General features: G+C 40.6%; 1 protein-coding gene across 3 annotated transcripts in view; it reads left to right on the top strand.

Annotated features, from left to right (window-relative positions):
• Positions 1–16,606, top strand: part of grik2 (glutamate receptor, ionotropic, kainate 2) — a 182,736-nt gene that overhangs the window by 113,095 nt on the left and 53,035 nt on the right. For all 3 annotated transcript variants that reach the window (XM_068332729.1, XM_068332727.1, XM_068332728.1), the window contains exons 8-10: positions 2,250–2,393; positions 5,086–5,193; positions 9,234–9,347. In XM_068332729.1, coding sequence (XP_068188830.1) covers positions 2,250–2,393; positions 5,086–5,193; positions 9,234–9,347 — 366 coding nt within the window. The remainder of the gene's footprint in view (positions 1–2,249; positions 2,394–5,085; positions 5,194–9,233; positions 9,348–16,606) is intronic.

Genomic DNA, 16,606 nt, shown 5'->3' with positions numbered 1-16,606 from the left:
GCCGGTGTTGCTAAATCATTCGCCTCTGTGCCTGACAGGTGCTTGTGAGGCTCACGCTGGGGAGAAACACATCAACCCCCAGCAGCACACCAGCACTCATCTCCACTCTCCTCCAAACACAGCTGAATACATTTGCCACTCCTTTTAATTAAGAGAATATTTAATTCATGAAATTTTTTCTTGATGCTGGGGGAGACTACACTACTGCAACCGACGTGTCTTTTCTGTCCATCTAGTCTTTTAACAATCCCTGAAAAGACACACGTTGTGACGAAATGAGATGGTGGGTAAGAATAGAAGTTTTATTTCTCAATCCTCCCGACTTTTCCTGTTTCCAGTATCAGTGCTGTGATTGACTGACAGGCTGTCGCACTCCTATTACGAGGTCCCTGGGGGCCTCTGTGGCTGAGAGCACAGCGAGATGATGATGGTGTGAATATCACAAAGCTCCACTTCATGTCGTCTGCATAGAAAGAAACAATGGGTGTACCAACCCGACTGAGGAAATAGACTTATGAAGCTTGAACTCAGTGATGGTCATGATTTAAATGCCTGACAGCCCATGTTGAGACTGATGTAAGGATGTGATAGTTGTTAACTGTTGTATTCCAGAAGAAAAGGGTTAAGACATTTGTCTCCATAATACTAAAACTCTTCAGATCTGATTTAATGGCCATGTTGTCATTAAATCCCGTGAAGCGGTGATGTAATGTGATCGTCGGTGTTGGTGTGTTCTTCCGTTATCTTCATAAACGTTGCAGGTAAAAAGATGAAACAAAAAAAGCACATTACTCGGGCAGCAAAGGGGATGAAAATGAGATGATGACCTTGAGAAAACTAGGTCAAGGTCAGATTTCAACTTTTGTACTTTTTTTTTTGCACATATCACAGGAATCGGATAAGATAGAAAGACGAAACAAAAGGCGTTATATTCAGGGAGGCAAGAGGATGAAAATTAGATCACAACCTTGACCTTGAAAAACTAGGCCAAGGTCAAATTTTTGACTTTTACACCTTTTTAGGTATACATTTCTGAAACCTGATGAGATATAATCACAAAACAAAAGGAACCCTAACCCAACATGACCATCAGTGAAGCAACTGAAGGTTCTGCTTGATGAAAATCATTGTTTCTGGTAAAATATGTCATTGAGAAAACAGACCTGGTGGGTAATTAACATGTATTGCATTTCTACATTTTTCCTTCATTGGTTCTACAAATATTTTTCATGTTTTAAAATTGTAGCTATACTGGCATACGCAATAACAAATCCGCAATTTAAAAAAAAGTAGTTTAATTCATCTTATACATACAATACATAAACGGTGAAATTGTGCACAAAATACAGATGGAATTCATGTAGATTTTGAAAGTCTGTCCATACCTGTCTTTACATAGAGCAGCAACGCATCTCCTCTGTCATACATCCAAATGAACTGGACAGGCCTGAGTTAAAATATGGAGTTATCTCTCCATTGCACAAAAGACATCATTTAAATTCCAAAAAAGCTTTTGTCGTGTTCCACCCCAGTGACTAGTGGGATATCTGTGATTTTGTGGTCGTTTTGTTTGACTTACCTCTGAATGTTGGTTACATATACAATATAATTACTATTAAATGAGACAGTCTGTCCCATCACTGCTGGTTAATACCCACAACAGCAAAACAATACAGTATTAAAGTGTAACTGTCATAAAATCACACTCTCGTTGCCTCAGCAGCTCACACAGAGCATTAATAAGTCACACTCCTACAGCGACATCCTGAAGCTAATCTGAATTTTATACAAGGCAAGTCGCAGATACGACTAAACACACATCATTGTATTTGGATCCCTGCAGGACAATGCTGCAGGAAAAAAAAAAAAAACGACTTCCATCTCACCATCGTGGAAAACTGTTTGGATTGCTTTTCAATCAGGTGAAACAAACACTTTTTTTTGTTTAAGGAGCTGCAGAATTCTAGGCTTCTGACATAAAGCATGGGTGACTGGCACTACTCTGATAGCTTTAGAACAATTACTGCCCGTACGTGTGTGTGTGTGTGTGTGTGTGTGTGTGTGTGTGTGTGTGTGCGTGCGTGCGTGCATGCGTGTGTGTGTGCACAGAGACAACCCACTTGAACAAGACTTTGAATTCTCAAAACATAAATTTGGAGAATAGAAATGTGCTGAAACAGTATTTGACCCTTTAACCTAATATAGCATTGAGTGGTTTGTGTTTTTCTTCCCTGTGTTCTGGCTTGCAGACGGACGCCGCTCTGATGTACGATGCCGTGCACGTCGTGGCTGTAGCCGTGCAGCAATCTCAGCAGATCACTGTCAGCTCATTACAGTGCAACCGACATAAGCCGTGGCGCTTTGGGAACCGCTTCATGGCCCTCATCAAAGAGGTAGCTCTCTACCTGCTCCCAATTTGGTCCTCTTCAGCAAACACTGAACATCCATGCTCACTGGAAGCCAAACAGAAACACAGTGTAAATAAAGACAAAGCTGAGAAGTGGGGAAGTATGAAGGAATAAATTTATGATTTGTATTTTTCTTTTCAATTCCCTGCAAATGGCAGGCATCTCACGCCTCCTCTCTGAATTTTAGCATTCATCACCGATTCAGAAACAAACCGTTTCAGTTGTTTAGTAACAACAAACTGAAAGTTTGTTAATCGTTCTGCCCTGAAAGCAGCGACGTGCGGCCATCATGAAAGAAAAAAAATGGAAAATGGAAAAAAATAAATAAATGGTTATATTTATCCAGTGATGTGTGTTATAAAGTTATTTTCCTTTTAACGTCAGCAATTTTAAATTATTTTGACTCAAAATTGCTGAATTTTCACATTTATTATTTATTAAACTAAATATTAAATAAAATATTATTTATAAAAAAAAATTTTTTTTAAATTATTATTTAATTTATTATTATTTACCACTGAAATACTGAGAAGAGACCTCAACTAGCTGTGCTGGCATGCTATACAGTGAGACTGTAATGCTATCTCTCTATATGTCGCTATATAACTGTTGAAACACGTTTCCTGTATGAACTAAATTTCCATAGTTTAGCTAATGTATATAATGTAAAGTCTTTTTTATCAACAACTGTACGTGTGTAACGACTTTCTTGAGTTGAGCGGTCCTGAAACGACTGGGAAGAGGCACTAAGTGAGGCACGCAGTTCTCCTGCCTCATGGTAGGGGGCGCTGGTGATCCAAGGGATTCTTCTTTGGACTCCTCAGCTGCAGAATAAGTGACAGTAAACTACAATCTATAGTCAGAGAGTCAAGTGCAGCCATTCATTGGTTTTTTCCACTCGCCTTGCCTTACTATAAAAATGGAGGATTACATATCTACACTCAGAACGTTTTCTCTGCTTTTGTTGAGAAGGAGCGGCGCGTGGACTTCATTTATAAGTAAACGTAACATATTAGCAAACATAACATAACGTTTTTTTAATCAAATGTGTTTATTTGTGTTAGTTTGTACGTGTAAATGATTCTGCTCTGAGACTTTAAACATAACCCACTCACGGTTGATAATTGAATGATGAATGAGCTGAACTGTAGGTTCATATTTTTGTAAATTTGATTATGATGAAGTCAGAGCCTCACCACACGGCAGCAGCATGACTGAGATTGAGATTAAATGTAAAATCTACTATCTTAATATTTTTATTCCTAGAGATCATTAAAATTCAGGACATTCTAGAAGATCTTGCTGGACTTCTGATGTTACTTGGCCCCAGTTTCAGACTACCTTTGCTTTCTGAAGTGCAGTCTGTTAAGCAAATGTCGATCACAACCACAGCCTCCTGAAAAGCTCAGCCTTCCCTTTCAGTCATTGAAGCCAGAGGCACTGATGAACCAGTAGTGTTGGCTCCATTGCAAGGGTGCTAAGAAAAAAAAGGCAGCAGAGGACTGATGGAAGCAGGAACCCAAGGTCATTCTGTATCCGTGACCAAATATTATTCTCTTCTTATGGTTCCACATTTTGCTTGGTTCTGTTGAAAAGCAGCTTTACTGATTTGTAAATGTGCTGTTTCTCATGTGGAACAAGCTACTTGTCACAGCAGTGCAGCCTTTCATTGAATTTCATTTCATGTCACGTACATGAGTACATAAGCGACCAGTCCTGACCTATCTGAAGCCACTAGCGCGAAATGCTAGCACAATGGCATTTATCTACATTTAACCGATCAGGCTTGAGTCAAATCTGAGTGGACGTTTAAATGGGTCTGTGCACACAGAGGCAGAGCACTGCGTCTGTTTTCACGTATATTCAGGATTGAGCATCAATCAGCTACAGGTGTCCAGTCTTGACCCGAAGACATTACCCGTGACATTGCTGACATGATGAGTCTGTAGTTTTTATACCACTTTAAAAATGAGACGTTCTAAACTAGAGTTTGCTCGATCTCATGGGAGTGAATACATTCAATGTAGAGGGTGATTTAAAGTTGTAAAGTAAATCTTTAAATCATGACAATAAGATGATAAATGTGCAGTCAGAGCTTCTGTATCCCAGTTATTGTTCTTTGGTACAGAAAGTCGCTGCAAACCTAACTCTTTGTTGCTGTAAAGTATAAACAGTCGATTCTTAATGGGAGCGTGTATCAGAACTTCCCTTTGTGCTGTATCCTTTTAATCTCTGGACACATTGCAAAAAAAAAGTTCTCAGCAGCATAACAAGCTGAATAAGTTTACCGAGTGAGACTTCACAGTATTTTGTGTTGGGTCGGAGCTTTGTTTGGAAGGAAACATAATTTTAAAAAATACTGAATATATTACAAAATTCCAAAAACCTTAGAAATGAGAAACATTACTGCAATGCAGATATTTAATGTAAATAAAGTGGAGTTCAGACTTACAGGTGTCAGAATACTCTTTAACACGTCCGTGGTCTCGTCCACCCTCTCCAGTACATTCAAATCTGTAGCTTGAGAGTGTCCACGCTGTGAAGACAGAAACCCCCTGATAAACATGAACTGCACTTGACATATTGAGGAAGAGAGTGTGTGTTCTCAGTGCTCTGATTGATTTTCAGACATGATGCTCGATGTCTCCTCTGATATTCTCTGTGTCTCTCTCTTCAGGCCCACTGGGATGGCCTGACAGGGAGGATCACTTTCAACCGTACTAACGGCTTGAGGACAGACTTCGATCTTGATGTCATCAGTCTGAAGGAGGAGGGGCTTGCGAAGGTGTGTGTTTTGCGCTGGGGAGTTCACCTGGTATGACAAAGAGGTGATAAGGTCTTAAATCAAGGTGTACAAGTAATTATTCATTAACAATTATCACACTCCAAACGTTTTAAAGGATATCCACGTATTCTAGCGAGTTAAGTATCTGTAGGTTCTCATTCATGTAGGTCATGGTTATTCATCCATCCATCCAACCGCTCATCCAGGGTCTGGTTCAGGGGGGCAACAGTCTCAGTAGGGATGCCCAAACTTCCCTCTCACCAGACACCTCCTCCAGCTCCTCCGGGGGGGAGCCCGAGGTGTTCCCAGGCCAGCTGACAGACATAGTCCCTCCAGCGTGTCCTAGGTCTTCCTTGAGGTCTCCTCCTGGTAGGACATGCCCAGAACACCTCCCCAGGGAGGCGTCCTGGAGGCATCCAGAACAGATGCCCGGGGCACCTCAGCTGGCTCCGAATGAGGCGGAGGAGCAGCGGCTCGACTCCGAGCAGAGCTGTACCGATCCGTCTATCAATGTCACGATCAGGTCTTCCCTCGCTCGTGAACAAGATACTTCAACTGCTCCACTTGGGGCAAAGACTCTCCACCGACCTGAAGAGGGTGGACCACCCTTTTCCGGTTGAGAACCATGGCCTCGGATTTGGAGGTGCTGTGTCACAGCTAGCAGGATTAGAACCCAAGTGCAGGACACGGGTGGAGAAACTTTCATCCATAGTTTAATCAGATAACCAAAACTCAGACACAGGCAAGGATCAAAACAAGACCTAGGCAGAGGTACAAAGGCCCCAGCCTGCTCCCACAGGGGTCCATGCCATCTACCTCTTGTTTGCAGCTGGACCGCTGTAGGTTTTTCTTCCGAAAATGTACTCAAAATGGGAATATGCCTAAACTAAGATCTGTACTTCGACTGCCGTAAAGTATGCAGAGCACTTCCTGTCTGTCGTCATGGTGACTCATGGAATCCGGGCTCTGTTTAATGATGGCTTTTCCAAGTTGTGTCTCTCCTGCTCAACTCCAGGTGAACTTAGTCTGGGTGGATAAAACTAACCCTGCTCCGTGAAACTCTAGGGCTCAAAGAGGGAAAACAGGCAGTGTTCATTTAAGAGCAGCCTCACATCACAATACTGACAAATGGTAGTGGTATGGTGGGGGGGTTGGTAGCATTGTCGCTGACATTTTCTGTGTTGGAGTCTGATTGTTCTCTGGGTTCTTCAGTTTCCTCCCACCACTGTCTACATGGAGCTTAGTTGAATTGATGACTCTGATTATTGCCCATTTAAGATAATTGAATATATCTGAATGCATGAATGTTTTGTCCCACTGTGATAAACTGTCAGATAGACCAAGTCAGCCTCAGCCACATCATGGTGACCCTAAACAGGACAAAATTAATCCATTCATCTTCTTATACATGAAACAATTACTCACAATCATCCGGTCTACAACCAGTTGTGGGTCACAGGTCAGCTGGAGCCTATCCCAGCCAGCTATGGGTGAAAGGTAGGGTAGGTCATCATAAGACCACATGAAAGACAAACAACCACTCATACACACACACACACACACACACACACACACACACACACACACACACACACACACACACACACACACACACACTGACGGACAATTTCAGTGTTAACAAGTATAAGACAAAATGAATTAAACTAATGAATTCGACATTACAGAAAAGAGACAAGTTACTTTTTTTCATTCATTTTCAATTTTCATGTCAAGTGGTCTGCCTTGTTTCCTATTATTTGTTTCTTATATTGTGACTTGTCTGACATCAGAGCATCAGAAATGAGACTGCCTTTGAATCTGGTTGCTTAAAGGTAACAGTTCCATGTAGTTAATAACACACGATGACCCATAATAATAATAATGAAATGTTCATGGGATCAATGAAACTGAATTAGAAGCCTGTCATGCCCTCAAGCTGTTTCTCTTGTACTAAAACATTTTTACTGGTCTCTCTTTTCACCTGTGCAGAGGACAATGTTTACCCAGTGTTCATAGTGAGAGGCCATCAAAGACAGACTAAGTTCATAAACAACTAGAGAAAGCTATCAGGTAGCCATCTAAAAACACCTGCTTCAGTAAAGACAGGGAAGAGTGGAAGTATTCACCTCTGAGAAGTCATTCAGGGGATCTTAAACCACTGGGTTGTATGTTTGATCACCTCTGTTGTGGCAATTCTTAATACTGAAGTGAGAATATAGACTTAAAAACTAATATTTAGGCAAAAACTGATGTGTTTGGATCTGATCTGAACCCAACTCTAGAAAAATGATGTGCTGTCTTAGAAAAAAAAAAGTTAAGAATTCAGAGGGCATCCTAAATTGTCTCAACCAGCCATGATGATTAACACATTGTAATATATTGTTATACAAGCAACAACAAACTTTCCCAAAGACCATAATATATGTCCTACTATTTTGTCCTTAAAGTGTTCCTCCTGAAGCCAGCACTTATATCATGTGTTACAATCAGTGTGTAATTGTATGTGTCAAGATAGAGACAAACTAACAAGTGCCCTCTTCATTAATAGACTGGTTTAGTGGTGAAGATCATTTAATTTTCCTTTGAAAAATATCATTATGTAAAAGTCTAAATTATTATTCTGTAGTTCTTCAACACATATCAATCAGAACAACCTACCAAAACTACTTTGCAGTGACTTTTCCAACTCGAACCCCATCTTGTGATGTACACCACACTTTCGGTACGATAGGTACATTTGGAAGTTTGTTTGTTTTTACCCAAGCATGATGACTCATTGATAGAGACAACAAAAACAACATCAACAACAACAAAAACAAACAAGATGGGAAGTGGAAGTCAAGAATTTAGTCAAATATTCTTAAAAGAAACTGTAAACACTTCATACTTCATCATCCTCATTGTTGCTTTCCCCTCAGCCGCTCCTAACCTCTGCTGTCTGGTGTGTGATGTTGCGCCACCATAAATAATTTACTCTTTCAATAAAAGCCCTTCAGAAACCTGATGCAGTGTAATTAGAAAGCCTAATTCAGGCCCTCACAGGAGACCTCAGTGGAGTCTTGAGTGAGCGCGGACGATATGGGTTGTTTCCCTTCTAGTGATGCTCAGGGCTGGGTGGGGAACGGGAGGAAGACATTTCTAATTGAGATGCTTGAGTAGCTGAGACACAGTGAGACAAGCTCTGAGGTAAAATTCAGTATCTTTACCCCGGCTACTCTTACTTTCTCTCTTCTCTCTTGGCATACCCTTTTTCTTTTCTGTGACTCCTCCTGTGACGCTTCAGAGATCCTTGGCCAGCTCTGATATTATTAGCTGTGGGACACTCTTCTAAAGGGCATCCTGGCAGTGTTAAGGTTTACCTTTAATCCAACAGATTAAAGGAGGCTGCACGTTTTTATACATGCATGCAAAGAAGGGAAGGTATGAGTACAACATATCTCTACTGGCCTTAAGTGCGTGTGTGTTTGGCCACATAATACATTTAAAAACTGCTTTAAATGTAAGAAACCTCAAAATCTATAATTTCAAACAATCCTAGTGTGTCTGGTCCAGTAGAGAGTAAGGCTTTATGAAACTACCAGTCAATGGATGTTTTCAGTTCAGACTCTTAATTTCCATAGTTTCCCTTTGGGGATGACTACAGTATACTAAACTAAAACCAAAAAAAACCTCCCGTGGAAAATCAGGCATTTTGGTTGTCGCGACATCTCGTTATACACATGCTGGCGAGCATAATTTTAATCATAATGTTAGTATAATACAGTATGAAAATGAAAATGATCAGACATCATGGTGAATACAATACCACACATGGGGGTGTAAAAACTAGTAATTCACACATTATTTGTATGTTTGTTATGGGTCTAATTGTTCGGTGATGCTTCCAGCGGAAGGGGAAGGAGTTACAGAGTTTGACACCACATTTAAAATTTGGTGTCAAAAATCCTAGTTTTAGTATTTAAATGAATGAATCTTTTCCTCTTAATGCCTGTGTGATGAATTTATTGTCCACCCATTCTAAAAGCTATTTCTTTTTACAGATTGGTACTTGGGACCCTCCAAGTGGCCTCAACATGACAGACAACCAGAGGGGGAAGACGACCAATGTGTCTGAATCCTTGACCAATCGATCTCTGATTATCTCCACCATACTGGTACTTCTACATATTTTTTAATCATTATCCTGTGTGAGAGATCATTATTTACAGTACTGTCACACTTAACTCAAAGGTCAAGTTACTTGATTTGAGGAACTGCATCTCAAAATGTTCCTCAACAAGGTTCCCTTCTGTGAACTTCACTATCAAACTTCATTATCATGCTATTAAAAGTGACAGGATGTCCCAACATTTAATTATCTGACTCAGGCTTGGTCCACCTTGTTCATGTCCCAATCCATGACCCAACTATCATTAACTAGCAGCACCCCAGGTAATATAATATTCCTCCTTACACACAGCCATTCACTAGCTTGTTCTACTGCCAGGGATGTGTTCCTGACAGCAAGATTCACACCGAAATATCTAAGACAAAGCGTTTTTCCACTTGAACAGTCCTCCGGTGCTTTGCCTCATCTGCCGTGTGTGTTTAGAGCCTCGTCTGCTGCGGGCTCCAAACCCTCTGTAGTCTCAGAGCTCTGCTGACTCCACCGCTCTGGAGGACCCCAATTTGTTAGAGGACTCTGGGAATATTTACTGATTGATTGTCCAATAAGATTTCATAGCTTATAGCTCTCACTGCTGTCAACCCAATATTCAAATATGTTATTTTATTGTTTCTCTTGCCATTGGTTCAAGGCCAAAAGAAATATTTTTAAAAATCCAAATAATTTAAATAGAATTTTGAGAAACAGCACTGACAAATGGAAGAAAGCATAGATGAAAGCAAAATTTTAAGTTTGTTCTTAAATACATATTTAAGTTGGAACTTATACATAAATAAAATGTATGTGTCGCAGTGTACTGTAATCTCATTTACATATTCCTTGCACTGATTAAGTTCTTCTTGCAAGTTCTCCTTGTCGTTCATCCCTGATGCATCATGGGACATTTCCTCAACTGCATCCAGCCAACATTCAACTTCCGCCAAATGCACCTGATTGTCCTTCATGCTACCCAGGATGCACTGCAGTGTGCCCAGCTCCTCTCGAGCCTTAGAGGAGAGTTGGCTCCATCGTTGTAGTTCCTGAGGGTGGGGAGCTCGCTGTGTTTGCTCAATCTCTAGACGCAGACGCTGCGCCCGCTCCACAGCCGTCTCGGCACTGGGGATGTCCACCATGCCTTCTCTAAGAGTGGCCAACCTCGCCTCTAGCCCCTCCACTGGGCTCGGCACCAACCGCTTGGCCTCAAGACTGGCTAAAGCTTTATCGACCTCCTGAAAACCAATTAAAAAAAGACAAAGTCAGGAAAAAAAAAAAAAGACAAAACAGAACACGGTAGATGCAGATCGTCACACACGTACTACATGGAGGAGTGGGAGAAAAGTAATGAATACATATGCTCCTACTAACACTGATCATTCTACAGATTAGAAAAATGATACTGAAAGGAATCCTGTTGAAATAAAAATTTAGTGTATTTTGAGTTGTCATTTAATATGACCCTTTTTTTTTAAAGTGTTTTGACTGCAGTTATTAGCAAATATTCTCTGTAGCTCTAATCACTATATCAGTATTGAATAATGGGGAGATGTGTGGTAGACGTGAGCAGAGATCAGTAAAAACCAGAGGGCTGAAACAATTGTGTTTGTTACATTTGATTGATGCGCCGTTTTATCCAGCTTCTCGTCATTTTCTCAGAAATTATGCGCCATGAAACATGTTGCAATTACTGTTGAAATATTAGCCTGTCACCAGTTTATCTACTTACAAAATCGCTCCCACATGGAAATAAATTACCTGTTTGCTAATCGTTGCAAATAATTGACTGTGTAATGTGTTAATGAGATCAAATGCCGCCAGTTTGATGTAAATGTGACGTGTCTTATTAGCCGTTTGCAGAAGAACAGTCGAGTCGCCTGTTGAGTCGTAAAAAAACACAACTAAAAAGTTAAAACTTCATGGTTAGGTTTCTCCCTTTTTCTCTTTTATTTTTCTTTATTATCCATTTCAGTTGAAACTTTTTCCACTATTTTATTTTATTGTTTTATTGTTAAATTAATTAAATGTTAGGGTCAGTTGTGAAGTAACACATCACATATGGCAGTACTCAAACATAATAGAGGGCACTTTTCTGGGCAAAAATAATAATTCTACTGCCAGTACTTATAACAGAACTGATGGATTTTGAATTAAAACAAAGGTTTCTGTTGAAATAAGGCACAGAAATATACATTCCTATATTCATTTTCAGGTATATTGATTTTTATATGAGTGTTCTGACATGTCTTGTTAAAAATTTGTCAGGGATGCAGTTTATCCAAAACTGCTGCTCAAAATTGCTCGATAAAAACATCTTTTTACGAGTTTTGTGGTTTTAACATTCTACATTCCCCTCACCCTTTCTCTCACGATATCCAAGAAATCCTCTTAGCAATCCATCCTGGGGGGTTTTCAGGAATGCTGAATACATCAGGCCAAAATTTGGCTTGTCCACAACCAAAACAAATTTGGAGGCTGCTGTGTTTGGGGCAAACAATATTCATTTCACCACTTCCCAAATAATTGGTGAGTGAAAAGACAGAAAACAGTGTGTGAGATTTTAAGAATGGAAATAAATTGAGTATCAAACTAGTAATGCATTAAATGCACACTATTTATGAGAAAAAATACAGTCAATAATATTGTGGTGTTGACAACAATGAATGACAAGATTAAGTCGGTTTGTGATACTGGTCTCTTCTTTCATATTTTATTTTGTATTTTACTAATGTTTGTTTTTTTACTTTTAATTTAATTTGCCTCCTGTTTTAGTGTCATAGTTTATTTCTGATATGTCCTGCTTCCCTTTTACAGACAGACAAGTGACAGACCGATGACTGACTGACTGACTAAGGGAACATTAAAAACACAAACAGGGACAGAAATCCCAGCAAATATACTGTAAACTGAATAAAAAGTTATAAATAGCAAAAGTACAAATAGAATGAGGAGAATTATCCATAGAGACCTGGAATAGACACAAATTGTAAATAATAGTAAATAATTTGATGACATATTGGCTATGAAGAGAGGATATCAACATTCCAAATATTGTGAAACCTCTCGGAGAACCACAGGTGAGGGATCCCCGCCTCCTGTACATTTAAAGTCACTAGAAGTGACTGGAAATACCTCACAGGGTGTTGTGTTTGTACTCTGCCATGGTTGCATGAATGGACTTGCACAATGATTCTGCATTAGCCATTAAGGGGACAAAAAAATGTATAAACCACCCTTGAGGACTCCTTTATGGTCTGAAGCAAACCTCCAGCTGTTCATGGCAGCATATGCTCATCTTCACCACAACACAACCATGGTTACACCATCTTCTGCCATGTTGTAGACAGATCCGACAGATGGAACCCAACACCAGCACAGGAGAATAGAAATGAATTCCGTATTTAATTCAAGAGCAGACTTCAAAATGCCAGGTGATCAGTCCAAACAGGCAAACAAATCTGACAAGGGGCAGGGGATCAGGCTAGGAATTCAGGCAGGAATCAGGAATGCTGGAGAGTCAGATGAAGGGGATGAATTGATGACATTGGCTGTCGATATAGTGCATGAGTCCCCCACCTCTGCCTTTGTGTCTTTGTCAGCTCTAACTCTGATGAATCCCAGTAGACCCAGTTTAATCGGAGAGGTACAGTTCAGCTCCAGGACACTGCCAAGGTACCCTTTGGCAAAACCAAGAAACTCTTAACTACTCCAAGGCAACTGCCATCTGGCAGCCGGTCACTCCATTACGTCTCTCCACATATGTACAGTATGTCTCTAGGCCCTTTATGTGTAAATGTGTTGTGTGGTTGTATATTTATATGAGTAAAAATAAAAATAAAAAAATTCCACATTTACAGATCAATGAAATTGTTGTTGCTGTTCTTAGCAGCTGGTCTGCAGCCAGTTTGCAGTGTTTCTAAATAGACAATCTCTCTGCAGTCTCTGTAGCTCTGTTGAGTCTCACCAGATCTCACATCTCACCAGTTCATTGATATCTCCCATCAGGACCGACAGAATCAATGGCTGATATTGCCATCATACCATGTGAGGCAGCCTAACCGTTAGCTTAGTTCTGTGTTACCTCTGTTTGGACTCTCCTGGTGTAGGATGACGAACGCTGGCGTGAGCTTTATCCCTGAGGGATAGTAGATACCCTTGAGTGGATGAGATTGCGGTTTCATTTTAGTAATGTGTTCTTGTCCTTATCTATATGTTATATATTACAGTTTATAAAAGAATAGAAGGATGTGAAAAGACAGGAAAAATGGGATGACAAAAAAAACAACTAAGTGGAGCTGGGAAGACAGCCTCTGCTCGGTCACGCGCTGTCAAAAAATGGGTTTTGTATTGAACTTGTTCCCTGGATGCGATGGATTTTTTATACTTTCTACAAATCTCTGCCCAATATGGATGTTTTGTGTTTGGCTTTGAATTTTATTTTTGAAAGGTAGCACCATTAGTATTTGTTTCTATCCTTTTTGTATTGATGTCTATGCATTGTTATTAATAGTACTTTTGACAGTGTCTACAGATAGGACATCACTTTCCTTGCTTTTTTAGCTCAGTGAGTCTAAACCGATTATCCATTCTATTTTTGGTCTTTGCTCAAGCACTGAGGAAATGCTTTTGTCAGACTGAAACTCAGTCAAAGCTTTGAGATTCATCTGTGGAAAATTACTTGACTTAAAGAATTAACTAATTCAGTGCCTCAATTGTTTTAGCTAATCTCAACACTGGATTCCTTCTATAAAACAACAAAAACAACTCTGACAAAGGGCCTTTGATGGCAAAATAATTTACAAATATATGATTACGTACTCCGCGGCACAGGGCGTACGGGAAAACTCCGGGCGTGATTCCAGTGCACCGCAGAGCCACACAGAGACACAGACAAGCACGAACACACTCCTATGGTCAATTTGGAACGGTTAATCAACCCAAAGCACATGTTTTTGGAGCTGGGAGGAAGCCGGAGAACCTGGAGAAAACGCAAATACAGCCTGTAATTACAGCCTTTCACAGCTGACAGGAGGTGAGAGATCATAAGCTGATGATGGACTCACAATGGCTCCTTTGTGCTGGACATGTTGGATAACAGTTATGAAGACAGGAATTAATGGTCATTTAAAGCGGTTGATGGGGAAATGACCATCAGCAGTTAAAAGAATATTTTAGATAGAATTCTGATGACTGCACTTTTTGTAGTCACCAGTCGTTCTAAGAAGTCATGTGTTCATAAATGACGTGGATCCCACTGGTCCGCTGTCAACATGAGTGACAGATCTGAACATCAGTGGCTCAGAGGTAGAGTGGGTCGTCCAATGATCACAAGATTGGTGGATCAATTCCTGCTCTCGCCAAGACACCCGGAGTGTGAGCTGACAGTGGGAGGTGTCAGCTCCCCTCCTGAGCACTGCTGAGGTGCCCTTGAGCAAGGTGATGTCCCCCTTTACAAGTTGCTCATTGGGGCTCACCGCGATGGAGCTGCCCGCCACTCTGTTGTTTGGTCTAGAGACAGTGTCACTGAGGAAAAGACAGGAGACAGAGCTGGAGGTAGCAGAGATGAAGATGCTGAGGTTCTCTGTGTTATTGCCTTGGCTGGTTGTGGTCTTTGTCTGTAGACAAAGTTGCTGTTTCCAAGATTGAAAAGACAGAGAAAATGATTAACTCTTCTATTTGTACATCTTTCCCATGACTTCGGTCTGAGCCCCCTCAGTTCTTACCCTAAAACTGTCCCTGGTGTGGCATCCACTGCCCTGAAGAAAGTGTGCGTCTCACACTAGTACTTCCTTTGTTCCTCATCAAACACATCCATTCATTTTCTTGAAGATGAGACAACCATAATCGTCTCGTCTTCAGATGCCTTTCTGCCCTTGAGCCAGGCACTGCCCCCCTACAAGCTGCTCACAGGGGGCCACCATCAAGGAGCTGCCCACAGGGGGCCACCATTAAGGAGCTGCCCACAGGGGGCCACCATTAAGGAGCCGTCCACTGCTCCACTGCTCATTATCTGCATGCAGATACAGGCCCCTCGTGTGTGTTTCAGACTTGTACATACATTATTATATGCGTATGATGATAACAAATGAATAACGAGTGGAAAAATTAGTTTCTCCTACTGATATTAAACCACCTTATATCTGTATTACCTTTTCCCACACTTACAGACTGTTTAAAGCACTTCTTTATTCAAGAAAAGTGTTTCTGAAGTGATCCACGTTCCGTGAGCTTCGCAATGCAGCTGTCAGAATGCTCTCAGCCAATAGAAGGCGTGTACGGCATCACATGACTACCTACTAAAAATCCGCAATGTGGTGAAGCCGTACATCTTGAAGCGCAAATACTCGAGGGATTACTGTAGTCATGTAATTCATAGAATTATCGTCTACTAATACAGTACTGGTTTTCTAGTGGTTCACACATCAAACTTTTCATGTAACATGATTCATTAAACTCTCATCACTTCATGACACCCACTGTAAAGAAATGCTGCAATAATTAAAAATGAACTGGCTCGACATCATGCATGAAACTGCCAATTCCAATGTATTCACACTAGGTTCCAGAATGCCTCAGTACTTTCCAGCCAACATTACTTCCAAAAACGGCTCACGTACATGAAGCAAGAATTTTCAACAGTCCCACAAGAAAATGGAGAGAAAAAGTTTGTTGAGCCAAAATACAATCATTATGAAACCACCTTTCTGTTGAAAGTGATGCAGTATGTACAGTATGCCAAGACAGTAGTTGTTGTGGTACCTCTTCTAAAACAACACGACAGAATAAGACTATATTGGTGGGTAGCATTAATTGAGTTTTTGGTTTTTTGTTGTTGTCTTGACCACAATAATGTGTTTGTTCTGTACATATATTGATAAAGCTGTCAGAATCTAAAATAGGCCAGTGTTGTCATCATTTTCATTTATTTGCCCATGTAAACAAGAATGCTACAGTGGTATTTTGGAATGGTTCCTTTCCTCACTTTTCAATCCCCTGAAAACACTCTCTTCTAAATGGTCAGCAAAAACACAACAGAAAGTTTCTGTTTAGGGGGAATCATTCATAGCTTCTCTACCCAATTGTGATAAACAACCCTAAAGTTAGCATAATAGACCGAGAAAGGAGTTCTACCTCTTCTTTCCCACAGTCCATCCATCCATCCATTTTCGTGTAGACCAGATGCCTGTAATCGTCTCGTCTACAACCATTTACTCACCTTTTGGGTCACGAGTCTGCTGGAGCCTATCCTAGCTGGCTACTGGCGAGAGATGGGGT

Source organism: Antennarius striatus, chromosome 14 (assembly GCF_040054535.1).
Source record: "Antennarius striatus isolate MH-2024 chromosome 14, ASM4005453v1, whole genome shotgun sequence".
In the NCBI taxonomy this organism is placed as follows: Eukaryota; Metazoa; Chordata; class Actinopteri; order Lophiiformes; family Antennariidae; genus Antennarius; species Antennarius striatus.
The sequence above is the reverse complement of the archived record's forward strand: the minus strand, read 5'-3'. Positions and strand labels throughout refer to the sequence as shown.